Source organism: Felis catus, chromosome D4 (genome assembly GCF_018350175.1).
Source record: "Felis catus isolate Fca126 chromosome D4, F.catus_Fca126_mat1.0, whole genome shotgun sequence".
Classification (NCBI taxonomy): Eukaryota; Metazoa; Chordata; class Mammalia; order Carnivora; family Felidae; genus Felis; species Felis catus.
In genome coordinates, this window is record NC_058380.1 from 28,611,478 (window position 1) to 28,638,782 (window position 27,305).

At 41.7% G+C, this 27,305-nt stretch overlaps 1 protein-coding gene and 1 pseudogene across 4 annotated transcripts; both read right to left on the minus strand.

Annotated features, from left to right (window-relative positions):
- The window catches only part of LOC101083156, a 31,986-nt pseudogene extending 16,840 nt beyond the window's left edge, over nt 1-15,146 (minus strand).
- A 2,308-nt stretch (nt 15,147-17,454) lies between these two features.
- PDP (progesterone-dependent protein) lies at nt 17,455-21,702 on the minus strand. Of its 4 annotated transcripts, none has more exons than XM_023242241.2 (8): nt 21,645-21,702; nt 21,100-21,236; nt 20,679-20,798; nt 20,366-20,512; nt 19,735-19,959; nt 19,112-19,274; nt 18,320-18,437; nt 17,455-17,830 (listed from the first exon to the last, which is right to left on the minus strand). In XM_023242241.2, the coding sequence occupies exons 2-8, from the start codon at nt 21,223-21,225 to the stop codon at nt 17,731-17,733; spliced, it is 999 nt and encodes a 332-aa protein (XP_023098009.1). In that variant the 5' UTR covers nt 21,226-21,236; nt 21,645-21,702; the 3' UTR covers nt 17,455-17,730. The 4 variants fall into 4 exon arrangements, with proteins under 4 accessions (XP_023098009.1, XP_023098007.1, XP_023098008.1 ...); XM_023242239.2 differs by having other exon boundaries at nt 18,153-18,437; XM_023242240.2 differs by having other exon boundaries at nt 17,455-18,022; nt 18,153-18,437.
- Between the last annotated feature and the right edge of the window lie 5,603 nt (nt 21,703-27,305).

Sequence of the window (27,305 nt, forward strand, 5' to 3'; positions counted from 1 at the left end):
CCAAAGAGAAAAATCAACAAGGAAACAGTGGCATTAAGTAACACCTTGGACCGGATGAATTTAACAGATATATTCAGAACATTCCATCCTAAAACAGCAGAATACACATTCTTCTCAAGTACACATAGAATATTCTCCAGAATAGATCACAAAATATGTCTCAACAAATTCAAAAACGTCAAAGTCATACCATGCATCTTCTCTGAAAACAATGCTATGAAACTAGAAATCGATCACAAAAAAAAAAAAAAAACCTGGAAAGACCACAAATACATGGAGTTTACATAACATGCTACTAAACAATGAACAGGTTAACCAAGAAATAAAGGAGGAAATTTAAAAATACATAGAGAAAATGAAAATGAAAATACAACATTCCAAAATCTCTGGGATGCAGCAAAAGCTGCTCTAAGATGGAAGTTTACAGCAGTACAGGCCTACATCAAGAAGGAAGAAAAATTCCAAGTAAATAATCTAACCTTACACCTAAAGGATCTACAAAAAGAAGAACAAACAAAACCCCAAACCAGTAGAAAGAAGTAAAAAATAAAGATTAGAGCAGAAACAAAAAAATAGAAACTAAAAACAAGGAAACAATAGAATAGATAAATGAAACCAGGAACTGGTTCGTTTAAGAACATCAACAAAATTGATAAACCTTTAGCCAAACTCATCACAGAGAGAAAGAGAGAGAGCTCCAATAAACAAAATCAGAAATGAAAGAGGAGAAATAACCACCGATCCCACAGAAATAGAAAAGATTGTAAGAGAATATTACAAAAAATTATATGCCAACAAACTAAACAACCTAGAAGAAATGGATACATTCCTAGGAACACATAACCTCCCAAAGATGAATCAGAAAGAAATGGAAAATTTGAACAGACCAATTACCAATAATGAAATTGGATCAATAATCAAAAACTCCCAACAAAAAAAAGTCCAGGACCAGACAGTGAATTCTACTGAACATTGAAAGAAGAGTTAAAACCTATTCTTCTCAAATTATCCCAAAAATAGAAAAGAAAACTTCCAAATTCATTCTATGAGACCAGTATTACCCTGATACCAAAACAAAAGACACCACACACATAAAAAAAAGAACTACAGATCAATATCTATTATAAACATATGCAAAAATCCTCAACAAAATACTAGCAAATCAAATCCAACAATACATAAAAACTCATTCACCATGGTCAAGTGGGATTTAATCCTGGGATGCAAAGATGGTTCAATATTCACAATTCAATGAATGGGATACATCACATCAAGAAGAGAAAGGGTAAAAGCCATATGATCATTTCAGTAGATGCAGGAAAATCTTTGACAAAGTAAATCTATTCATGATTTAAAAAAAAAAAAACCTCAACAAAGTAGGTTTAGAGGGAATATATTTCAACATAATAAAGGTCATGTACAAAAACCCACAGCTAATAGCATTCTTAATGGTGAAAAACTGAGAGCTTTTCCCTTAAGGTCAGGAACAAGACAAGGATGTTCACTCTCACTACTTTTATTCAACATAGTACTGGAAGTCCTAGTCACACCAACCGGACAAGAAAAAGTAATAAATCAGTAAGGAAAAAGTAAAACTTTAACTATTTGCAGATGACATAATAAAATCCTAAAGCCTCCACCAAAAATTACTAGAGAAATGATAGATGAATTCAGTAAATTCACAGGATACAAAATCAATGTACAGAAATCTGTCATATTTCTATACACTGACAATGAAGCAGCAGAAAAAGAAATTATGGAAACAAATTCATTTACAATTGCACCAAAAACAATAAAATACCTAGGAATAAACTTAAGCAGGAGATGAAAGACCTCTACTTTGAAAACTATAAAACATGATGAAAGAAATTGAAGATGACATAAACAAATGGAAGATATTCCATGGATCAGAAGAACAAATATTGTTTGAATGTCCATATTGCACAAAGCAATCTACATATTTAATGCAATCCCATCAAAATACCAACAGCATTTTTCACGGAGCTAGAACGAACAATCCTAACATTTGTATGGAACCACAAAAGACCTTGAATAGCCAAACAAATCTTGAAAAGGAAAATTAAAGCTGGAAGTATCACAACTCCAGATTTCAAGTTATACTACAAAGCTGTAGTTATCAAAACAGTATGGTAATCAAAACAGTATGGTACTGGCACAAAAATAGACACATAGATCAATAGAACAAGATAGAAAGTCCAGAAACAAACCCACGATTATATGGTCAGTTAATCTTTGACAAAGGCAAGAACTTGCAATGAGAAAAAGAATCTCTTACAAATGGTGTTGGGAAAACTGGACAGCAATATGCAAAAGAATGAAACTGGAACACTTACACCATTTACAAAAATAAACTCAAAATGGATTAAGGTCCTGAATGGATACCAGACCTGGAACCATAAAAATCTTAGAAGAGAGCATAGGCAGTAATTTCACTGACATTTTTACATATGACACCTGAGGCAAGGGAAACAAAAGCAAGAATAAACTATTGGGACTACATCAAAATAAAATCTTCTGCACAGCAAAGCAAACAATCAACAAAACTAATAGGCAATCTATGGAATTGGAGAAGATATTTGCAAATGACATATCCAGTAAAGGCTTAGTATCCAAAATATATAAAAAACCTACAGAACTCAACACCCAAATAACAAATAATCTGATTTAAAAAATGGGCAGAAGACATGAACAGACATTTCTCCAAAGAAGACATTCAACTGGTCAACAGACATGGAAAAATGCTCAACATCTCTCATCATCAGGGAAATGCAAATCAAAGCTACAAGGAGATATCACCTCACAACTTACCAGAATGACTGAAATCAAAAACACAAGAAACCACCAGCGTTAATGAGGATGTGGAGGAAAAAAACCACTCATGCACTGTTGTGTACTGCATCTTCTTTATCCGTTCACCTATCAGTGGACACTTGGGCTGCTTCTATTTTATATATATATTTATAATATGTATATAAATATATACATACATATGTATAAATACAAACTTATATATATGGATGTGTGTATATATATATACATATATGACTCAAGATATGTATATATTAAGTCATAATATATTGAGCCATTAAAAAAGAATGAAATCTTGTCATTTACAACAACATGGATAGAGCTATAGAGTATAATGCTAAGCAAAATAAGACAGTCAGAGAAAGACAAATACTACATGATTTCACTCATATGTGGAATTTAAGAAACCAAACAAATGAACAAAGGGGGAAAAAAGAGACAATCCCCCCAAAAAGATTCTTAACTATAAAGAACAAAGAGATGTTGCCAGAGGGGAGGTGGGTGGGGGGGTTGGGTCAAATAGGTAAATGGAATTAAGAGTACACTCATCCTGATGAGCACTGAGTAATATACAGAATTGTTGAAACTCTATATTGTACTCCTGAAACTAATATAACACTGTATGCTAATTATACTGGAATTAAAATAAAAATTAAAGGGGTGGCTGGGTGAGTCGAGTGACCGACTCTCAATTTCAGTTCAGGTCATGATCCCAGGGTTGTGGGATTCTCTCTCTCTCTCTCTCTTCTTCTGCCCCACTCCCACACTTGCTCCCTTGCTCTCTCTCTAAAAAATTAAATTAAATTAAATTTTAATATTCTATGTTCATGCACATATACACAAACAGAAATGTATTCGTAACAAAATAGAAAGGAAATCCTCATGACGATTACAGTCTCCATCACTGGCACTGGTCACGTGGTCCTACATAGCTGGTATTTATAACTACTTTCTTCCGTTAGGCATTCTGTATTTCCTTAACCTTCAGTTTGCACCTGAGCTAGTTGTGGTTCTTTACACGATATGGTGACCCTAACCTTCATCTCTTATGGGTCCAGGCCATTATTAGTCCTGCCTAGATTGGACTGTTGTAATTTTCCATTGACCTTAATCGTAGGCCACCCAGAGAGATCTCTTGTATTCCAGACATACCCTTCCTTACCCCCACTGCGGAGTAGCAAGTAAGGAACATTCACACGAATGAGCTCCTTCTTTACCTGTTGACTCAGAGGTATGAGGAACCCAAAGTGGCTGGGAGGTAGTATTAACTTCCACACCAATAGCTTCACTGTTGTGTGGCTTCACTATTTTCTTCTTAAACTAAGATATCTAGGCCAGAAGAGCATAAGGTTATAAGAACAATAAACAAAAATTTACTAGTAGGTCACTAGAGGTAATAGTGAGTGGTGCCATTTCCATTTCCACCCCTTAATTCTCAGACCTTTTTATCTTGTTTGTTGGGGGAAAAGCACCATATTGGATGCTGATTCACACCACATACAAACTCCTAGAGAACCTTACCTTAGCTTTAAATGTATTGCCACCATGTTGGCACTGTAATTGAGCCTTCAAAAGGTCATTCCACCATTCTATCAAGCCAGCTGTTCTGGATGGCAGGGAACATAATACCAATGAGTTCCATGAGCATGGGACCATTACTGCACTTCATTGGCTGCAAAGTGTGGTCCTTGAACACAGAAATGCTGTGTGTAATACCATGACTGTGGATAAGGCATTCTACAAATCCATGGATGGTAGTTTTGGCAGAAGCATTTTGTGCAAGGAAGGCAAATCTGCTGTATTCAGACTGTTCCAGGAAGAACAGAAGACTGCCCATTCCATGACAGATGTGGTCCAATGTAATCAACCTGCCACCATGTAGCTGGCTGATCACCCTGGAGAATGGTGTCATATCAGGGACTCAGTGTCGGTCTCTGCTGCCAGCAGATTGGGCACTCAGCAGTGGCCATGGCCAGGTTACCTTTGTGAGTAGAAGTCCATGTTGCTGAGCCCATGCACAACCTCCATCCCTGCCACCATGGCCACTTTGTTCATGGGCCTGTTGGGCAATGAATGGGGTAGCTGGGGAAAGAAGCTGAATGCTATTCATAGAACAGGTCATCTTACCCACTCCTCCTATTAAAATCCTCCTCTGCTGAGTTCACCCTTTGGTAAGCATTCACACGAGACACAGATATCTTTATATTTTCTACCCATTAAGAGAGGTTTACCCACATACCTTTTCCCTAAATTTCCTTGGGGCCATTTATCCAATCATGGTCCTTCCAAGTCTCTGGTCATCCTACTAAACCATCAGCCAAGCTCATGAGTCAGAATATAATCCCATGTCTGGCCATTTCTCCTTCCAAGCAAAGGGAAAACTACATGCACCACTAGAAGTTCTGTCCACAGATAGGATCTCCCTTCCCCACTGTTCAAATATGTCCCAAAGGAGCTTCAGTGCTACAGTTGTCTATTTTTGGGTGGTGCTTGTCCATCATAGAGAACCAACTGTAAACTAAGCCCCAGTCTTCTCTTTCTCTATCAACAGACTATAGAGAGATCTCAGTGAGGCCATAAGTGCAGGTTGGAAAGAGAAGGCAGAGGTTGGGTACATGGGCATTTGGGCCCCTTCCTAAGGTAAATAACCTACTTGTGCCTTCAGGGCCTACTTAGGCCTGATTGTGCACATACCACTTCCATCTGATGAAGGAGTGTTGATGTGCATGTCCAACTTTATGGCTTGGTGCATCAGATAACATCCATGAATGATAGGCATCCCAGGTCCCACTGTAATCTAATGACCTGTGGTTAAACTTTCAGTCTCTACTAAGGCATGATAAAGTAGACCAAGACCTACTTATCAAAAGGAGAGTAGGGCTCTCCTCTAAAATCCTCAGGGTCTGTGCTGTGATTCACCTATAGGGGACTGGCAAAAGTTCCAAAGAGCACCCCTATCTGCCACTGATGCTTCAAGCACCATTGGATGTGACCCAAGTGGCCAAGTGGCCTGAATAGCAACTGAACCTTATTCTTACCTCACTCACAGAAGCAGTATTTTGGGTCACTCAGCAAATAGGCTGGAGTAACATATCCAAATGAGGAATATGTTGCCTCTAAAATCCAAAGGTAACCTGGTACCTCTGTTTTGGTTGTAAAAAAAAGCAACAACTTATCCTTCCCCTTAGGTGTGATATCTCACCCTGCCCCATACCACTGGACACCCAGAAATTTCACTGAAGTAGAGGTTCTTGATTTTTTGTCTGATTTATTTCCCATCCTCTAACACATAAAAGTCTTATGAATATGTCTGGAGAAGTTGCTACTTCTTGCTCAGAGGTCCAATCAACATAATGTCACAGGTGTAATGGATCACAGCAGTATCTTCTGGAAAGGAGGGGTAATCATGATCCAAGGAAACTAAACTATGACATAGGACTGGAAAGTGTATACATCCCTTAGGTAGGACACGCTTAGTGTATTGCTGACCTTTCTAGCTAAAAGCAAGCTGCTTCTGGTTGGTCTTATGACAGGGATTAGAAAAAGGGCATTTGGCCAGATCAAAGATGCTCACCAATACCAGGAGTAGTGTTAATCTGCTCAACTAATGTAAGTACATTTGGTTTTCATAGCAACTAAAGCCACCACCTAGTTAAGCTTATGATAACCCATGTTCTCCAAAATACATCTGTTTTCTCCACAGGCCAAATAGGAGAGGCATATAGGGACGTGGTGGGAATTACCACACCTGCACCCTTAAATTACTTGATGGTGGCACTAATCGCTGCAACCTCTCCAGGAATGTGATGTTGCTTTTGGTTGTTTTCTCAGGTAGAGGCAGTTCTGGTGGCTTCCACTTGACTCTCCCACCATAATCATCCTCACTTCCCGTCAGGGAACCAATGTGGGGATTCTGCCAGATATATGGCTATATATATCTATTTCAGTTTTGCATTCTAGCACCAGGGAAATAACCACAGGATGGTTTCAAGACCTATCAGGCCCAATGGGAAATGGAACTGTGCAAAACCCCATTGATTGCCTGACTTCCATGGGACTATACTCTATTGGACCATGGTGATATTTGAGGTCTGGAATTAGTGCCAATTCAGAGTGTCTAGTAGTCCCTAGAAGGTCTAATTATTTCCAATGTAGAGTTATCCTGGTAAAATGCCATAGGTACATTGGGGATAGCTGGTAGAAAGATAAACAGGATAATTTTTGGTAGTGTACCAGTGTCCTTCCTTAGGGGGACCTAGACTCCCCTTCATTCAAGGGTTCTGGGTCTATAAACTGACTCAAGTCTGGGAACGATTGAGAGGTATTATCTTCTGTTTTGTGATTCAGGGTAGCTTCTTGTTCACTTGACTTGGAATTTTTCTGCTTCATTAAAATTTACCAGTCTTTTTATCTATTTTAGTTCTAGGAACACTGTGATCAACCAGCCAACACCACAGGTGTGCATGAGGCAGACAATTCTGATTGCTGCTCTGACTCTGCTGTCCATCACAGTGATGGCACCGGCCCTGCCTTGGGCTGCTGAGTGTTGCCACTGGGCCCGTCACAAATTCATTTCTCACAAGGTGGTAAAAATACGTCTTCTGCATCCTCCCAGTGTGGGTGTGAATGTCTTAAGTGATAAATCCAGTCTAACATTCCAACCTTCCTATACCTGTGAATCCCTGCCTCTACATTAAACCAGGGCAGGTCCGGCACTTCCAACTCTCTCACTATGGACCTTTTGGTCCGTGTATCACAACCAACCAAACAAACTGCTAGACCCAAGCTGCAACATTAAATGCAGAACCTCTTTTTAGGGAGAAGAGATATGAATTCACATCAATGAATTCATTCTTATCCAAGTATATGTTCTTCTCCCCACTGCCTCACTCCCTTAAGATCCATTCTTATACATGTTCCCCAGAGTTGGTTACATAAGTTAGAAAACTCGAGTAGTTCCTTTGGAGTATAGTGCACCTCCTCATGGGTCACACTTCATACCTCACCTTTAGGGGCCTGTTGGGACTAGACTCTATTTACAGGTCTAGAAGCAAAGAGGGGAGATAGGGGTGGGTCCTTTCTTAGTCTTAGCCTGTCTTAAACAGTCTTTGGCTAGCCAGGCTACCATAACAAAATATCACAGACTGGGCGGCTGAAATAATAGAAATTTATTTCTCACAGTTCTGGAGGCTTGAAAGTTCAAGCTGAATGTGAGAGAGGATTGGCTTTATGGTAAGAGCTCTCTTACTGTCTTGTACATGGCCAGCTTCTTGTGGTGTCCTCAAATGGCCTTTCCTTGCTATGTGAGCTAGGAAGACACAGACTGAGAGAGAGAGAGATCTGTTTCTGTTCATGTTCTTACAAAGTTACCAACCTATCATATTAGGACCTGACCCTATGGCCTCATTTGACATCAATTACATCTTAAAATGCTTTATATCCAAACAAGGTCACATTGGGCATTAGACTTTAGCATATGAATTTGGGGCAGAATACAATTCATGACAAAGGCCATGAATTTGTAGGGAAGAAATGATTCTTTTTACTGTTCTTGACTAAAAATTAGCATTCCCTTCAACTATATATGTCACCAACAAATCAGAGTAATATTTACAGTACCCATGACTTTGTCATCATAGGAAATCAGATATTTCATATCAATTATGATTGGTCTAGATATCTTATAAAAGTATTTACTCTTGTCACTATTTTGAAGTTAGAACACTTAGAAGATCCCCCACTGGAGGTACACATATTATCATGTTACCCAATTTGATTGATATATTTTGATAAATATATTTCAATATCCAGTTACCTTGTTAGTACATGTATTTTATTTCAAACATTTGAGAGCATTATTGTGAAACAGGACCCATGGGCATCATCTGATTGCCAGAGGTGCCAGGGCTGAGAGGCCCCCATTATGGTTGTTGGATTTGGGGTCACACTCTGCTGGTTAACAACTATCAGGATCACCCAGGATTATCTCAGAAGTGATGTGTGGAAAGGTGAGCTGACATTTAGCCATGAAGTCCCACTGAAGACAAAGAAGTTTAATGATCAAGGCCTCTAAATTCAAACTTGAGAGCATAATATTTGATAGCCAGTACAGCACAATCATGGTCAAGAACTCTGGAACTATGTGAAGGAGTCCTGAAGCCTTGAAAATAAAGATAAAAATTACCATCATGTTGATAGAATATTAGCAGCCTACCTTCTCTCATAGAATTAATTCTGCACTAGCCAGCACATAGCACATAGCATCACACGGTAGTACCAGCCCCGGGATTGAAGGCTGGCAGTCATTAAAGATAATCAAAGAGAATGCAGAGGACAACACCTAATGCTCTATGCTGCAGTCCTGGGGACAGCAACCAAGGGACCACAGTCTTCCCTGGGGCCCCATGTCATTACCCCAGGCACAGTCTCTAACCCTCCGCCATTGTGTCCATTCAACATTTCTGGAAAGTGCCTCCTTTGTGACTTGCACTGATTCATGGGGAGATCCTCCCTTCTCCCCCCAGGAACCACAACTCTCTTCTCCTAGCAGAAAACTCCTCCACCCCTGAGTTATTTCTTCTAGAGTAGGTGCTGAGGTGTGGTTGTCAGGGCTGAGGGGAGACTGTATCAGATGTTGAGAGAGGCCCTGTAGCGGCCTGCAGACCTATGTCATACATGACAGTGATACTTTCAGAAATGTCAGTGTTCTTTTCAGGTTTATGTTTCTTTTCTGGGGACATGACCCCTCTACAGTCAGGGACATCTTTGTCCCACAGAAGATCAGGATTTGAATAGCAGGAACAAAAAGAGGAAAGAGTCACTGTTCAGCATTTGACATCCTGAATACAATTCCTGAGTCCACAAGAGTCTTGAGCACCAAGCTTGGAAGAGAGAAAAAGGGTGTCCTAATCCCAGAGCCCAAAAGGAAAATGTCCTTTAAGGTCACTGTCATCAAGGTATGAAGTGTCCATTGTCTATGGATGAGAAGGGAGAAGGGTCTCCCCAATACTGGGAAAGGGCAGGGGCTTCTCAAAGGCCAAGGGCAGGAGTCTGCTTGCATTCAGGCTGTGCATGGCTTGGGCCTAGAACGGGTGGCTCTGGAAGATTCCCAGGCACTGCCTTTGGCCACAAAATGATCAGGTCACACATCCTGGGATGACAAAAGGCAGCAAATACAGTTGTCCCTAAGACCCCAGGACACTTGTACAGGCATGGGGAGGAGAAGCTCCTTAAAGAAACAAGGAGACTGGATTTTACTTGAGTACTTACAAGTCACATTTTATTTTAAGAAGAATAGTAAAATATGATAGTTCTCTTCTAGTTCTACTCAGCCATTAACAAGGATAAAGGTTTACAAACAAAGAAAATGTCAGACTCTCTAATGGGTTAAGACATTTTTGTCATACCAGCCATGTGCGCTCAGCTTTGGGTTCCTGTGTCTGGATTACTTCCCCACCCTCTAGTCTCCTCCACCTGACTTGTATGCTTTCCTGTTGCAAAGGGAACTGTTCTCAGTTGATGTCCCCTGATTCACATAGTGGAGGCTCGATGAGTTCAGAGGAATCCCAGCAGCCTGGGCAATATCCAATCCAAGCTGTGCCAAATGGTGTTACTAGAAACGTCAGGCTTGGTGCCTATGATCACCTGTACAGGAGAAGATCCCGTCCCAGGCACACAGGGCTTGGGTTGAACACAGGTAAAATGTGGGCCCACAGCAGCCTTTTCCAGGCACCATAGGGCAACCTGCACACCACACATGCATTTCCAGGGGCTGGACAGGAAATATGCTGTTGCAGGGAAGATACACAGCCGGCTGCACCCCTGCTTGCTCAGAGCTTGTGATCCAGACAGGTGGGGCAGCAGAAGGTCCCAGCTGGCTGGTCACACTCACAGGACTGCACCAGGAAGCTGGACCCCAGGAGGTCAGCACTGCCCTCCTGAGACCACACGCCACCATCGTGCCCGACTTGTTGCTTGTTCTTTTTCCAGGAGAGAAGGAAACAACTTCCCACACTCACCTGCTCACTGGGAAGCAAGTTGAATTGCTTTTTACTGTGATGAAATACGCATAACAAAATTGACCCCTTTTAACCATTTTCATTTAGTGCAGTCACATTGTTGCAACCCTCACCACCATCCATTTCCAGAACATTCCTCATCTCAAACTGAACTCTGTCCCCATGAAACACTAACTCCCCACTCCCCTTTCCTCCCAGCCCTCCAATTTCAACTGTGATGAGGGTAACATTTTTGGAAGGCTTATGTTCATTTTTATTGACTTTATTTTATGCAACCCACCCTTGATTCACCAGAAGCATCCATTGCCTTGGGAGGTGTAGTAAAGGAGAGATGAAAATAAGAGTCAAATATTCAGGCTTTGAGCTCTTGCCTTTCAATAAAAAGCCAGGCTTTATGGAAGGACAAACCATCCTTCCAAATGCCAGAAGCTCAGGAGAAGCTGGGTGGGACCTAGGCCATCCCGACTCACAATCGTTTTGTCTCCCACTGTGCTCGTCTTCGGGAAATGAAAGATGTCAGCAAGCAGCATGGTAACTGTGTTAACAAATGTTTACGTGGCTATCGTGGATGAGGATTCCAAGCTTCTATGTAATGTGGAAGGAAGGACAGGGATGGGAAGTTTAGACGGCAAGTGTCAGGATACTCAGGGATTAAAACCTGTTCTTCCCATTCTCCATCCCCGTGTCTATGGAACAGAGACGCACTGACCCCTGTGTTTCATGACAGGGCTGTGGTCTGACATGTGCATGACTCCAGGTTTCCTACTAACACTGAGATCTGTGAGCGCGTTTCAAGAACAGCCAGAATCACTGTGCTTCCCAAAGTGAGGTCCAGCCTGTGGGACAGGAGGTGAGTTTTATAGCATCAGGTGATGGAACCCACATGGCCTCTAAATATTCCATGGGAATGGGCCTGTGGGGCTTTCTTTGTACTTCTATACACCGCTTTTTCTGGAAAAAGCATAACAATAAAGTTTAAAACCACACTGCCCAGAACAAACTGGTCACAAATCTAGAAAACAGAAATAAGAGCCACTGGATTATTTTTTCGCCCACGATTAAATTATTCAACTTAAAGAAATAGCCAAGTATTCCCAGACTCTAACTTTCCTCATTTTTTCAATCTATTCTTCTTTTTTAAAGTGACATTATAAATAATTAACATAAAATTAATTACTTTAAGTAATTAAAATTAAACATGCTTTGTGATGACAAAAGAAATAGGAATTGTTGCTCTTCTTTTTTTTTTAAATGTTTATTTATATTGAAAGAGAGAGAGAGGGAGAGGGAGCAGGGGAGGGGCAGAGAGAAAAGGAAACAGAGAATCCCAAGCAGGCTCTGCACTGTCAGCACAGAGCCCGACACAGAGCTGGACACGGGATTCAATTGCAGAAACCTTGAGATCAAGACCTGAGCTGAAATCGAGTCAGACACTTAACCGACTGAGCCCCCCACACACCCTGGTACCCGTTGCTCTTTATAAGCAGTCTTACTTTGCAAAACGAAGTCTCAGTCTCCATGTTCTTCATGAAATTTTACTATTCCATGAAAATCCCAGAGTATGGGAACCTCTGACACACAGGAGGGCTGCTCAGGGTTCCAGAGTCAGTAAATGAGAAGCTCATCTTCATTGGAAAACAGACTCAAACTACACACTTTGGGAACTGAGGTAGTAAAATTTATTTGTATTTATCTTCAGGACAGCATCTTGCCAAAATGATGAATGACACCTAATCAAGTCGTAAGTGCACTTTGTCCAGTTTATGGGGCATAAGTTAGATGTCACCAAGAGAAACAATTGGAACATTCTAGAAGATAACCAGTTTTGCATGTTTGTCCTGGGACTGTGTGTTCTCTATATGGAAGGGTCTCTCGTGGGGTCCTCACTATTCACTGCCCCTGTTGACCAATAAAGTCTTCCAGTCATTTCCCAATGGGAGTGCAGGCAGGGCCCAGCTGGACGGCAGGCTCCCAGGTGCAGAGACATGAGGAGGCTGGAGAAACGGGGACCTGAGCCAGGTGGCAAGGGAGTCTCATATGGAGAAGAACCCAGAGCACTAGTGAAAATGCATCCCCAGCGAGGGGAGCCCGCAAAGGATCTCAGCCCCTCAAACCAGATGAAGGATGCAAACCCCCATAGAGTGGTTAATGAGAGTCAACAATCAATGAACACTCAAAATAGGTCACTAGATGAGAAATCTTCACATGTCTGAAGATTCTAAAGCTTACATATGAAAAAAACATCTAACTTGATAGAATTTTTCCAGATTTGAAAAAAATCTTCAAAATTTTTACAGTATTACCAATAGTGAGTTTTGAAGCTGGAGGTTTTCAAAAATATCAACAACTATAATATTGACTAATCATTTTTGTCTTTCATCATGGTAGGAAGATTGAATTTTCTTTCCATTCCTACTAAAACTTCACATTATAAAAGCTGTTATATGGTAAGATAATGTAGCAAAAAAGCATTATAAAGTGTGTCAACAGTTAATTAACAAATTCATATATTTTTAGAAAAAGTTCTCAGGGTGTTCTATTAGTCACCCTGACTGTGGGAAATGGGCACTCATGGATAAATCAGTGAGGGTCACAGCTCTTGGCCATGAGAACAGGTCTTTAGAGCCAGAAAAACCCTTGGCTCATGAAACACAGACACAAAATACACACACACACAACACACACATGCACACACATTTATAGACAAATGCACACGTATGCATACACACTTTCACAGTATTCACATATAAGTGTACACTCAACACACACACACACACACACACACACACACACTACATTACCATATACATACTTAGCACAGGAGAATAACAAGCCCCCGGGTGTGGGAATATGGCCTGACAGTCTGAATTGTTAGTAATTGATGGCACAATTTTGTCTAAATCTCTTAAACCCTTTGTCTCCAGATCCCAAGACTGAGTTGAAGCAAACCATCTGTAAGTCTCTTTCAGTTGTAAATTCTGTGATTTCAGGAGGACAAGGAACATCATCTACCCAGAGCTGGCCTTAGGCCCTTCTCTGTGCCCCTGACAGGGGCCCTGCAGGCTGGAGTCACAGCCTTGGGCACCAGCCAGGCCCCCTCACCAAACATCAGTCCCTACAGGCAGGGCACATCACAGCCCCGTCTGTGGGGAAACTCTGCTCTAGAAACTTGTGGAACTTCTTTCCTGCCCCTCCTCCCTATGCCCACAGTCTTCTTCATTCCTTAGGAGCAAAGACTTGGCCCTGTGAGCAACAATAATGATCAGCAAGCAACTGAGGCTGGGGTTTGGGGAGATTAGCAGCTGTCCCCTGGTTCATTTCCTGCTCCTGCCACACACATTTCCAGAGGTGCCCATGATAGGGGCCTCACCATTCCTTAAAATCCCCTTTTAGGGGCTCCTCCCTCTCCCTCCTCCAGGGTATTCATCGGGGACTGTGCTCCCATCCCTGTCCTGGCCTGTGTCTGGAAGCTGCTGAGACCCAGGCCTGAGGGGGTTGAGGCCCCAGCCTCGAAGCAGCACATGACCTTTGGCTGCAAACATCAAGTCTGATCTTGCTTTCAGGTGGCTACCCAAAATACAGCTCCAATCCCTGAAAATAACCCCCCAGGGCCAGTTTTTCAGGCAGCTGTGGAGTTGAGCCCCATGACTAGCTCTGTGAGCAGGTACATTGTCATCCACCTTGTGCCCCTGTCATGAGTCCGGGGCTGGTGCCTATGATAGGTGCTCAGCAAATGTCTAGGGACCATGAATCAGACAACCTCATAAGCAATTGGGCCTGATTAAGTCCTCAAGAATCCTAAGTCTTTATGGCCTTTATCCCATGTATGCATTCAAACGGGGGGGGGGGGGGGGAAGATTCACAGCAAACAAAAGATAAAGAGGCCAAACAAAATTCTTACCTTCTTTTCCTACGGAACCACTTTAAAGGTTGTTTCTGAAATACCAAGTTCTTCCAAAACAGCAATCTATCATTTTTTCTATCCCCATCCCCCTTCTTTGGGGGCCCTGCTTTGCTGGATTCTCTAAACACAACTGGCAACCTTGCATATTCTTCCGCAAGCTAAAATATTCCCGGATACTTTTAGGTTTCAGCTTTATCTTTTTTGACTTCATTTTTTAAAAACTGTGGTAAAAGAAGCATAAAATAAGATTGTTCGTTTTAGTCATATGTACCTGCGCGGCCCAGAGGCAGCCGGTACGTGGGCATTGCTGTGCACCACCACCACCAGCCTTCTCCAGAACGTTTCTCATCTTGCACAACTGGAAACGTCGTCGTTGTATCCTTCAAGGAAGGCATTCCACTTTGAGGCTCACTTCCCCTGACATCCCTCCGGGTTTTACAGCCTGGCTGCCATCTAGCGGCTGCTTATGCAGGAACAGCCAGGCCGGCCCTTCATGTTGGAGGGGCTTTTCCAGGGTCACGCCGTGAAGGTGTAGGGGCCAAGGGCAGCTGCCAGAAATGTGCCACTTTGGCATTTTGATTATTATAAATAAAAATTACTTAAAACACTCAGACCCTCCCCCATTCCCCTGAAAGCAGGAAAGAACTCTCCCTGTGGCAGGCGCCCTCCCTGCACCAGGAGACAGAGACGTTCTCCTCACCAGAGAAAGGGATTCAGAGCCCAGAAGGCTGTATAAACAACCCTGTTACTTATTCCTAATTTCGCACCCAGTCCAAATCCTGTTCAGAATTACTTACTGATTGAATCTCCTGGAGTTAAATTTTCCTGATTTTTTTCAGTTCCTCAAAGATCCATTGTCTCTCTGGGAGAAGACATTTATAAATGACATATCCAATAAAGGGTTAATATCTAAAATATATACAGAACTGATACAACTCAACACCCAAAAAACAAATTATCCACTTAAAAAATGGGCAGAAGACATGAACAGACCTTTCTCCAAAGAAGACATCCAGATGGCCAACAGACACATGAAAAGATGCTCAACATCACTGATCATTAATGAAATGCAAGTCAAAACTACAATGAGGTATCACCTCACACCTGTCAGAATGGCTAAAATCAAAAACACAAGAAACAACAAGTGTTGGCGAGGATGTGGGAAAAAAGGAACCCTCGTGCATTGTTGGTGGGAATGTAAAGTGGTGCAGCCACTGTGAATGTTACTCAAAAAGTTAAATCCAGCAATCACACAACTGAGTATTTACCCCAAGAATACAAAAACACCAATTCAAAGGGATACATGCACCCCTGTGTTTATAGCAGCATTATTTACAGTGGTCAAATTAAAGAAGGACCCCAAGTGTCTATCGACAGACGAATGAGTAAAGAAGATGTGGTATATATACAATGGAATATTATTCAGGCACAAAAAAGAATGAAATCTTGCCGTTTGCAACCACATAGATGGAGCTAGAGAGTATTATGCTAAGCAAAATAAGTCAGTCAGAGAAAGACCATATGATTTCACTCTTATGTGGAATTTAAGAAACTAAACAAACAAAGGAAAAAAAGAGATACAGGGAGGGGGAGAGAGAGAGAGAGAGAGAGGAATCAAGAAACAGGGGACCTTGTAGGCTTGAGACTGTCCTCCACCTCACGCACCCCTGAGGGCTTACGGGGTCTCTTAACTTCCACCTTCTCCTTATACTTCCTGAGTGGGAACTTGATACTTTTGAACACTCAGAGAGCAAATTAAACTATGTGCTTCTTTAGCCTGCAGACTGTAAGCAATTTGTCTTCTTTTAATAAATTCTGAGGTTAGGTAAATTCAACCTCAGATGATCACTTTGGTTGCCATCACCTTTCTGCCACCTCTGAAACCCCAGCATTATTTCTGAATCCACCCCTCATGTCTAGGGGCTTACCCTCAATCCTTGTGGACCCACAACACAAATTCCTGGCAATCCGCTGTGTTCGGTCCTTCCTCACCTGCAAAGTACTGATGTAGTCTTCACTAGCAAGTGGAGACGATGTACCCAAAACTGACTCTATGACATCCGTCCTGTAACTTAGCTGGGTTGTAACCATCTAAGGTCAAATGACCATTATATCTAGTGCACTTTTTTATTTTGGAAATCCTATGTGTGTATTTACTTTTCTAAAATGTGAAGTTTTTTCCTTATTAAAATAGTGTACCTTTGTCTTTATAGATCATTGGTCACATTTTGTTCCATTTAAGGGTTGAATCAAACAGTGAAAGAGCAGCTGACATGAGATGTGCATATTTACAACTGTAAGAGCCAGAGGCCACCCAGCCTTTCCCCTAGTGGACCCCTGGCACATTCAGTTATATCCCTAGAGCCCAATCACATTTTTGACTTTACAAAAAGTTATTAGAAACTTCCCCACTACCACATTATTTTTAATTTTGCCTCAAAAAGTGACATTTATTCAAAGGAAAAGAAAAAAGAAGAAATGATAAGATGTCCATCAGTTGGCTCCCTTCCCTCCCCCCCTCCTCACTACTACTCAAGTGTCTGACTTCAGCTCCGGTCATGATCTCAAAGTTCGTGAGTTCGAGCCCCATGTCGGGCTCTGTGCTAACACCTGCTTCCAGTTTTTTGTCTCCCTCTCTCTCTGCCCCTCCCCACCCTTGCTCACTCTCTCTGTCTCTCTCTCTCTCAAAAAAAAAATAAAGAAAAATTTTAATTGCTTTATTTTAAAAGGTAAAACTTCATACATCCTTTTAAAACAATAAAATTTCGACATATTAGACGAGTCAATCATACAAAGCTGTTTACGGCAGTAATAAGCAAAGTAGTAACATTTTACCAGTATAAAATACCACAGAATCAAATCACAACTTGTATCCTCAAAGGTTCAAGTGTTTTATCCCACATAATAAAGTGTGGTCAGCTTTAAAATTCATTTTCTGGATGTTTTGTTGCCAATCAAGGTCTTCTTCCCACCATCATCTCACACAGTAGGAAAGCTGGCCAAAGAGGCGATTCCACAATGGTTGTCCCGGTCTTTGGCCATCTTTATGTAGCCATCCATGCCCCAGTCTGTACCCCAGCTGAAAGAAGACAGCATTTGCCATTTTATTCAAATAAATCAAATACATTTGTCTTTATTAACAATGGGACTTGGTACTGAGCAGTGCACCAGAGGCCAAGACAGATTCAGAAAGTATCAGGAGAGGCTGTTCTTGTTCATGGTTTACGTTCCAAACCTGCACAGAAAGCTATTCCCCCAACCTTTCACGAAACTGCAAAATGAGAGACAGGAAAAAGAAACTCTCAGGGCAAGATGTATTTCAGAAATAAGAAAATTTTCAAGTTTAGAAATGCAGTGGTACCAAAACTATAGCAAGGACCTTAGCAAACTTGAGACAGTACCTTATTAGTATCATCCAATGAATATGTCTGTGTTCCCCCCCGTGTGGGGTAAAGACTTCTGCGACTTCAGCAGTGTGCTCAAGGGTTTGAGGACCTGCATCCAGACACTAATTCCAAAAAGGATTCCCTTTTCAATTTCAAAGATAAGTATTTTTGGCTTTTTATACCTGTTTTTGATAATCCAGTATTTTTTGTTCTCTGTCTCTGTTCCATCAGCACCATAGCCAACCACCAGAACACCGTGATCCACGTCTTCACTGCTACAGCTTGGATCATAATAAATGCCTGGAAAAGTAAAATTCAATGCTGGGGTGACATGTGGCTTATCAACCATGCTGGTAGGCATATCAAACTTCATTAAATATTTAATGAATATTTAAATTACATATTACATAAATTACATTAAATATTGAAATAACATAAATCCAGAGAGATTTTAAAAACAAGATTTTTTAATATGCTAGAGATTTAGGCCCTCATCTAATGCCACCAGAAATACAAGTTGGCACAAACTCTTTTCCAAAAAACTTGCCAAGAAGCATAAATGACTGCTTATTGACGCCTTGTCATTCTACTTTTAGGATGTCAGCCTGGGGATACAGCACAAAATACAAAATTATGTGAGCCAAGAGTTTTTTTTTTTCTAGTTTCAATTATATTAATACAATTCCTTAGAAATTTCGAAAGGTCTGATAACTAAAAAAATGTAAATTGAGCTATACCAAATCAAATTCTGTAGCCATTTAAATATATTTATGACAAGCTTAAAATCATGAAGATATGATTCAAGTAATGTCACACAGAAACAACAGGCACAAATACTACATGTACAGAATGAACAACCATGTTAATCAACACACTCAAAATTCTACATTGTATTCTAAATACCTACTAGTCAATTACATGGTACGTCATGGTACCATTTTTCTACCTAAATTTCCATATGAACAAATGCTTACCTTCTTTATAGAAGCGGAAGGTATCCAGGCTTGCATCTATAGCAGCAGAGATGGGCCCCACAGCTGCCAATGTGATCATAAGTTCATTCTCCTTACTAGGGATGTCCCAGTAGTCAGTGACATTGGCAACAGAGTTCTCAGGCCTGTATTTGCAGGAGTCTCCCTTTCAAAGGTAAAGGGGAAGAGACTTGATTACTACCATCCACCTCCTGGGGAACATGGGTTCAAAACAGTTTGAAACTTACTGAATTCAAGACAAATTTGTTATAATGCACCCCAGGAGCTGAAATGCTATTTACTGGTTGTTTTGAAATTGAAAAATCAGCAGGTATCTATTCAATGACACACTCTTGGTCTCCTTGTCCATAAGAAATTTTTCAATCTGGAGAAATCCATACCAGTATACAGAATGGTATACTGTACTTACCTCCACATAACATAGAAGTAGGAACAACTATATGGTAACCATCAAGGCAGAGAACTATGCCGGACTAATAAATTTTAATGACAGTTCTGACAGTCTGCAGATACAAAGTCTACAATCTAAAATGTGAATATAAATATGGTAGCTGTTGTCTTTGAACCTGTTCAACTTGGATAACAAGACAAGAAGCTCTCTTTACCTGTGCATGATATGGATAGGATTCCTCTGAGTCCAGGCCTCCGTTGTCCTTAACATACTGGAAAGCATCATCAATTAGGCCGCCACTGTAGCCCTCATTGCCTTCAGTCTGAGAGCAGTCCACCAGGTTCTGCTCACTCAATGAAACAAGTTTGCCAGTTTTCCGGAACATCTGTCCTTCAAGGGCACCAGTTGCACTAAAAGCCCAACAACAAAGACAATAACCCTGAAAACAAAATTGAAAAGCTCTTAGTCTACAAAATAAACAGTAAGAGTTTCACAACAGCCCATAGATCTAAAACTTCCTAAAACAACAAACTGCATATTCTTCCCCAACATCCATAGCAAGGACACTAATTCCTTTTGTCTTCTATTCTTTTTTTTTAATGTTGTATTTAATTTTTGAGAGCGAGAGAGACAGAGACAGAGTACAAGCAGGGGAGGGGCAGAGAGGGAGGGAGACATAGAATCTGAAGCAAGCTCCAGGCTCTGATCTGTCAGCCCCATTGTGGGCCTCAAACTCACAAACCACGAGATCATGATCTCAGTTGAAGTTGGACGCTTAACCAACCGAGCCACCCACGTGCCCCTGTCTTCTATTCTTGAGAGGGACCTGCTGAATATTGTCACACCTGATCCTTCACAGGAGTTACATAGCCTTTCTCTCTCCAGTCCACAGATGAGGGGATCTCAACAAAGAAAGGTGCTTGGAACACTTTCCACTTCTTGCGCTTCTGGATTTTAAGGCCATTCATCACCTGCCTGAATTCTTCATTGGTCTTCAAGGAAAAGGAAATAGAATGTTGACAAGCGTGAGATTTTTTTTTTTAAGTACTGTGAGGAAAATAAAAAAAATAAAATAAAATAAACAAACAAACAAATAAATAAATAAATAATATTGTGAGGAGGACACACATAACATTCAGCAATCCATGCCACACTCACCATGTCACCAAAGGCATTCATTGCCATTGTGAAGGTGTGTTTCCCTTGACTGTGTTCCCGATTGTGCTGTTCAATCATTTTCATATTCCTCTCCCACACTGCTCTCCTCCATACTTCATCCTGCAGAAAAACAAGTATCTTATCATCTTGACTTCTATTTGAAAGCAAATCACCTGCACCAAGTGGATGTGCTCCCAGCAAGGAGGAGAAACCACAGCCAGGGATGGCCTGATGCTTCTGTGAGCTGTTCTCCAGCAACCACACAGCAGGACATGTGCCCACGTTGTGTACAGTCAAGGTGCCCTGCTTACTGCCTTGGTAAGAGCTGGTAAGAGCAGACTCAAGCTACTCTGTGTTATGAACTCCCACCAGCGTAGAACATTCTCTGCAAGTTTCACTGGGCAGTTTAGATGTTACCAACCATGCCATATAGTTTCCCATGTGTTGCCTTCCACTGGGACCATCGTGCATCTAAGCTCTGATAGAGCTGTGGAGCAGCTGAGGCTACCCCCAAGCAAAGGCCAGCCAGGAAGAGTAAAGGATGCATGTTTCAAAAACCTGGGAAGGGAAAAGAAATGAGTATCTGATCAGGCCAAGCTGTCTGAAAAGCCAACCTCCTTTTTTCTGAGATGTAAAAGCCACCCCGGTGAAGTAAAAACATTGAATTTATCCTCCCGAGTATTTCCACAGAGCTGTGGAAGGAGGAAGGCTGAGGATGTGGGATGTGCGGGACACTGCCCTGCGACCTCCGCTTCTTCCGGGGGACTTGGATCTCAGGGCAGAGAGGGAGGGGGTAGGGCCCCGCAGCAAAACCTGCGGGGATCACGGGGCCGCGGCTGGAGGGGCCAGACCTGCAGATAGAGCTTCCTGGGAGCCCCAAACTCCCGACTCCCAAGGCTGGAGGCCGCGCTGGTTCCGAGAGTGTCCCTCCCGACCCCCTGCTCAGGTCTTGCGCTGGAAAATCACCTGTGACAGGTGCAACTGTGCAGGTGCAGTCACAGGTGTGGGTCCGGGGGCTTCCCACTCTCCCCAGGGAGAAGAGTGCATCCTAGGTGCATTTAAGGCCTGTGACTCTGCCTGGAGGGCCCCGCCCCCACCACCTGCTCCCACCGCGATTGGTTGAGCCGATATGTGGGCGGGACCTCCGTGCTCTGGGACTCCAGTCTTGCTACCTGGCTGGGTTCATGCTTGACCTGCCTAGGGAGGTCTTAACGGTCTCAGTGGCATCCTGGCCAGGAGAGCTGGGGGACCAGGAACAGGACTGAGGAGGGAGGGCGGAGCGGTGGTGTATGGCGCCTGCCTGGGGACCCGAATGAACTAATTACCCTGAATCCATGAGCTGGCTAGTGGCTCACGAAAAGTAGTTCATAAGGAAGCCTAAATGGGTTTTCAATGTCACCCTGCATGTCCTTTAGTCACCGAATTTTTGGTAAGAATCTCCCAGAGGACTGAGAACAGGATAATCTAGTCTAGTGGTTCCTGTTTACCCCAGGCAAATGTGGGGCAGGTAGACGAAGTGGCTAATGCCCACCTTCAGATGTGTTATCACTGTTACAGGAAGGGATGCTCTGAGTTTGGGAAGACTCTGGAGTGGACTGGAAATGAAAACTCGGGACGCAATTGGACAAGGCTCAAATCCTTAGACGAAAAAGGGGCAGACGGGAGGGGTGTCCAGGGAAGGCGTGGCATTTTGTAATGCTCCTGTCCTACCTCTGACTGTCAAGAATTCTTCTTCCCTCTCAAACCTTTCTCCAAACCGACAGTAATGTATTATTTATTAGGGGGGGAATGGTTTAAAGAAATGGAGGAAAAGTAGAATCTAGAAACTACATTTACCTCTTCAGTATCCAACCTGGTTTCTTGAGATTTAAGAACTTTAAGAAAAATTAGCAAAACAGCGTTTATCAGGAAACCATGAATTTGCTGTCTGACGACCGGTTTTGCTCTCCTTAGAAACACGCTTCCATAGGTCTACACCGCCTACTTCTCTGGACCTATGTCAATGATACACCCTAGTGACCTTCCTCACACATCTTCAGGACTTCTCTGCTCCCGGACAGCCATGGTCAAAGGGATTCTGAACACCACCTGGAGTCAGGGTTGGGCCAGCATGGCCATTCTGCAGCTCTCTCCGTGTGGGCCCCTCAGGCCCTGCAACACCCTCAGCCTGTTTCTTCAGTGAGGACATGAGGCAATAACTACATTTTACTCAGAGGATTAAATGAGATAATACATGTCAGGCATGAGCACAGAGTAGGGCTAATTTAATACTGCTTCCTTGTGAAGGCTGTTGAACAGAAATCCATAGGCCCAAAATGGTGTCACTTAGGTTAAGGGCCCAAGTCAGGAAACCAAGACTTAATACCTAACCCAACTGCAGGTTCAACCCCTAGCAAGGAAACCCTGAAAGAGTCAATTTCCTGGTCCACACTGGGGAATTTACTGAGAGCCTTTCTGCTCTCATTAGCAGGGCTACCTTGTCCAAACAATGCATTCTTTTCTAATAAATTCCATTCTTCTCTTTTGGCTATTCCCCTGCTTCTTATTTATTTTTAAGATTTTATTCTTAAGTAATCTCTGCACCCAATGTGGGCTCGAACTCACAACCTCGAGATCAAGAGTGGCATATTCTACTGACTGAGCCAGCCAGACTCCCCTGCCCTGTCTTTTAAAATCTTTCCTTGGTTTAGCTCAGCTGAGTTCCCTTCTACTTGCCAGATGGGATACTGCCTGATTCATGGGTTGTCTAATAAAGCCAATTACTTCTTCAAGTTTACTTGGCTGAATTGTACAATTTAACCGATTTGGTGACAGGAACAAGCTCTGGAGTAAACTTCTAGCAGCATTCAGGACAAGGAGAAATACGAGACATGGTTTCAAGGTCTTCCTTCTTTCCTAACACTATGGGTAAGCTCCTCTGGGTCAAAGGTCCATTCTGTTTGTCTCTAACTTTGCCTTGAAGCTCCTGATCCCATTAACCATCCATTACAGGTCAGGTCAGCTTGAGCTGCAGATGGTTATGCCAGGAGCCCAATGGTGCTGGTGTGTTTGCCAGGACTTCCACTGAGCTGACAGAAGGGTCTCCCTGAGGCAACCCCTGCCTTTCATGCCACATTCCTCAGCAAGAGGTTCCTAAGGGAATGGATGGTGGTGCTCATAGGGCCTTCCTAGTGACAAGACACAGTGCTGCTGATATATGAAGGAACATGTTTGTCCTGTTTGTGTAAATAAAGGCTATTGCTAGCAAGATCTTGGAGGCCAAAAAGCCACAAACATTGGTAGGCAAGGGTCTAGCATTTAAAGGCTGCTAGAGCTCTGGCCACCTCAAGAAGTCTGCCATGATAGAATAAGTTGGTCATAGAATAGGTTAGATGGACACTAGGCCACCCTCCAGCTCAAGAAAACTTCCATGCAATAAAAATACACTGTAAAACACACACTATCCCCAGTCCTGTGGCACTTCCCTCTTAAGTATTAGTTCCCCTCTGAGAAAGCCAAATTGAAGGGATCCTTCAATTCTAAAGAGTCAGGTGTGCTAGCTTCCAGCACACCTGCTTATTTTGTGCCTAAAAACTATGGTCCCAGAAGTTATATCAGCAAGATATATAGCTTTCTAGATATCAGTAGATAGCAACAGATATCTAACAAAATGGAAAAAAATTCTTAAAAATAACCTAGAATTACAGTGGCCACCATGAGGAACCTTCCAGTTAGGCCAGATTGTTCATTTAAGAAGTGTACATGAAAGTCAGGCATCCCAATCTAAATAAACAGAGTGGGGTGCCTACTTTAATTCATATGCAGAAGCCTCCAAAAGGCTTCAAGATTCACTACAAAAGGCTACTGAACAATTAGAAACACGAGAGGTGCTTAAGACCAAAGACTGTAAAACTGACTTATGTCCTCCACCTCCTCAGCCCTCCTTTCCCTGAACTCTGTGTCTGCCATTTTCCCATCCCAGGTGCCTTTCCACCTGAAGAGACACCCACCTTTTTTACAGGACACCACCTGAGGTTACAGGTGGTCCTCCTGAGAAGCCTTTCATCCTTGGTCAAAGACTGAACTAAGGCCCACAGTAAAACATTTCATAAACACAGCCAGGGTCCTCAAGAGTTTTCATTTGTTTGTTTATTTGTTTTATTCTTAAATAGATTCCCCCTGAGCCCAGGTGAGAGAAGGAAATAAAAATTCACATCATCCCTTCCTTTCCAACTCCAGACCTGTTGGCTATGAATCCTTCTTTCCTGGGAAAAACTATTTCCTTATTGTTCCTTTTGTTTTACATCCTAAGAACATGGTTTGGCTTTCCATTTGCCTCAGCTCTCTCTTTGGCCGTCTTTGGGAGTGGGTCTAGATTTTGTAAAAATAGTATCTTTTACACCCTCTTTGAGGATACCTCTTGGCTCCATGAAATCATTTAATACAATCAGAAATCTTTACTGTGTTTGGCTAAAACCCAACAAAATATTTAATTTAATAGCTTTATAATCAGAAATATGGCCCAATTAAAAGCTGATATTCAGAGCCTGATAGATTTTTGTTTTTTAGCTTCTCCCTTAAGCAAAATGCACTCACAGGAAAAAGAAGGCTTTCTACAGGCAGATGGGTGTGTCAGTCCTTTGATATTATTTAGGCAACAACCAATTGTTTGAGAAACTAAACACTGCTGTCCCTGTGAAACTGGGAAAAATACTAGCAGAGAATGGAACAGAAGGCAGATTTGTTAAGCTACACGTAAGTCACTATTGATCACTGTGGCAGAATTTTAGCTATGTGTTGTTTAAAATAATTGTAGTTATAAATAGAGAACACTTCCACAATCACGTAAGGTAACAAAATACTATCGATAAGATCACAGGACATATTGCCCCAGTACACTACATTTTATTAACTCACTGACGTACAATAGAGACGTTTTGCAGAGTTACAGTCTTTGAAGTAGAACAGACCCCCTCCCGATCAGACAGGGAAGCAAAGAATAGAAGACAGCATCTTAAGAATGTGACTTCATTCTCCAACAGTCCTTGAATGCCACTCCACCCGGAGACCCTGGCTGTAATTCTTGCCCTTAAAAATCCTCATTTGTAAGCCAGGGGACAATTTGAGACATTGAGCATTAGCTCCCTGCTCTCCTGGGTGACAACACACCAATAAATAGCCTATCTTTCTTCACTGCAACAGCTGGGTGTTTGTTTCTTTACTGGCTTGCAGTGCATTAGGCAGACAAACACTCTTTAGTTCCATTATACTTCTTTTATGAACCCAGGCTTTACAGGACCAGAGGTGTGCTTTCAAAAACAATTCAAAGATCACCAATCCTTTTTACCAATCCCAACACCTCCCTTATTTATTTTAAAAGGCTTATAAGTACTGTAAAGAAGAAACGTCCTTCTAGAAAGTGTTTGTATTTTTTTCCCAGTGCCTTTACAATGTAAATACTTAGCTTTCAGCCTGGTCTTCTCCAGGAACTCCTTATGGCCCATCTCTTTAAGATAAAAATTCCAAGAAGATATTTCTTCTCAAGTAAAAACAAGGAGGAAAGGCCAATGAAAATTTGACCCTCCAAATAGAAATACAATTTTAAGTTTCTTCTCCACAAATTTTTTTCAAAAAATAGCTTTAGCCATCTAGACCAATAACCTTAACTTATTCCATCCACTAAAAAACCCAAACCCAGATCCAGCTTTTATAACTAGTAAATTTTGTACCTATTTTATGGCAGTAATTTTAAAACAGAAGGTGTAAGGTCTGTGTCTATATATTCAAGAAGCTGAGTGAAACTCAGACAAGATGAACTCTCTGTGCTCAGAGACTCACTCTCAGCCTCCCAGAATGGCAATGCATACCTACACGTCACCTCTTCTTGATGTATTCATCTACCAACTGACACTTGGGCTGCTTCCATAATTTGGCTACTGTAAATAATGCTGCAATAAACACAGAGATGAATATATCCTTTTGAATTAGTGTTTTTGTACGCTTTGGGTAAATACCGAGTAGTGCAATCGGTATATGCACTATATATATATCGTATATGCACAATCGGTCATATGGCAGTTTTATTTTTAATTTTTTGAGGAACCTCCATACTATTTTTCACAGTGGCTATACCAGTTTGTATTCCCACCAACAGTGCATGCACTAGACTTCCTTTTTCTTCACATCTTCATCAATGCTTATCATTTTTTGTATTTTTTATTTTAGCCATTATGACAAGTGTGAAGTGATATCTCATTGTAGTTTTGATTTGCATTTCCTCCATGATAACTGATGTTAAGCATCTTTTCATGTGTCTGTTGGCAATCTGAATGTCCTTTTTGGAAAAATGTCTCTTTGTGTCTTCTTCCTTTCTTCCCCCCCCCCTTTTTTAATTGGATTATTTGGGTTTCTAGGTGCTAAGTTTATCAGTTCTTTTTACATTTTGGATATTAACGTTTTATTGGGTATGTCATTTACAAATATCTTCTCCTATTCAGTAGATTGTCTTTTAATTTTGTTGACTGTTTCTTTTTTTATTTCTTTTTTTTAATATCTTCTCTCTGCCTTTTAAAATGTTTCTTTTTCTTGGTTCAGTGGAATTTCCCTCTATTTGCTAGGTGGAATGCTGCCCAATTCATGAATCATTTA

What these genes read in the sequence shown, in the direction of transcription:
- PDP (XM_023242239.2), bottom strand. Translation starts at nt 21,225, where the DNA reads ATGCATCCTTTACTCTTCCTGGCTGGCCTTTGCTTGGGGGTAGCCTCA. An exon ending in CCTATCCATATCATGCACAG is followed by an intron (nt 19,275 to 19,734) that starts GTAAAGAGAGCT and finishes TACCTTTGAAAG; the next exon opens with GGAGACTCCTGCAAATACAG. An exon ending in CTTCCGCTTCTATAAAGAAG is followed by an intron (nt 18,438 to 19,111) that starts GTAAGCATTTGT and finishes TTACTTTTCCAG; the next exon opens with GCATTTATTATGATCCAAGC.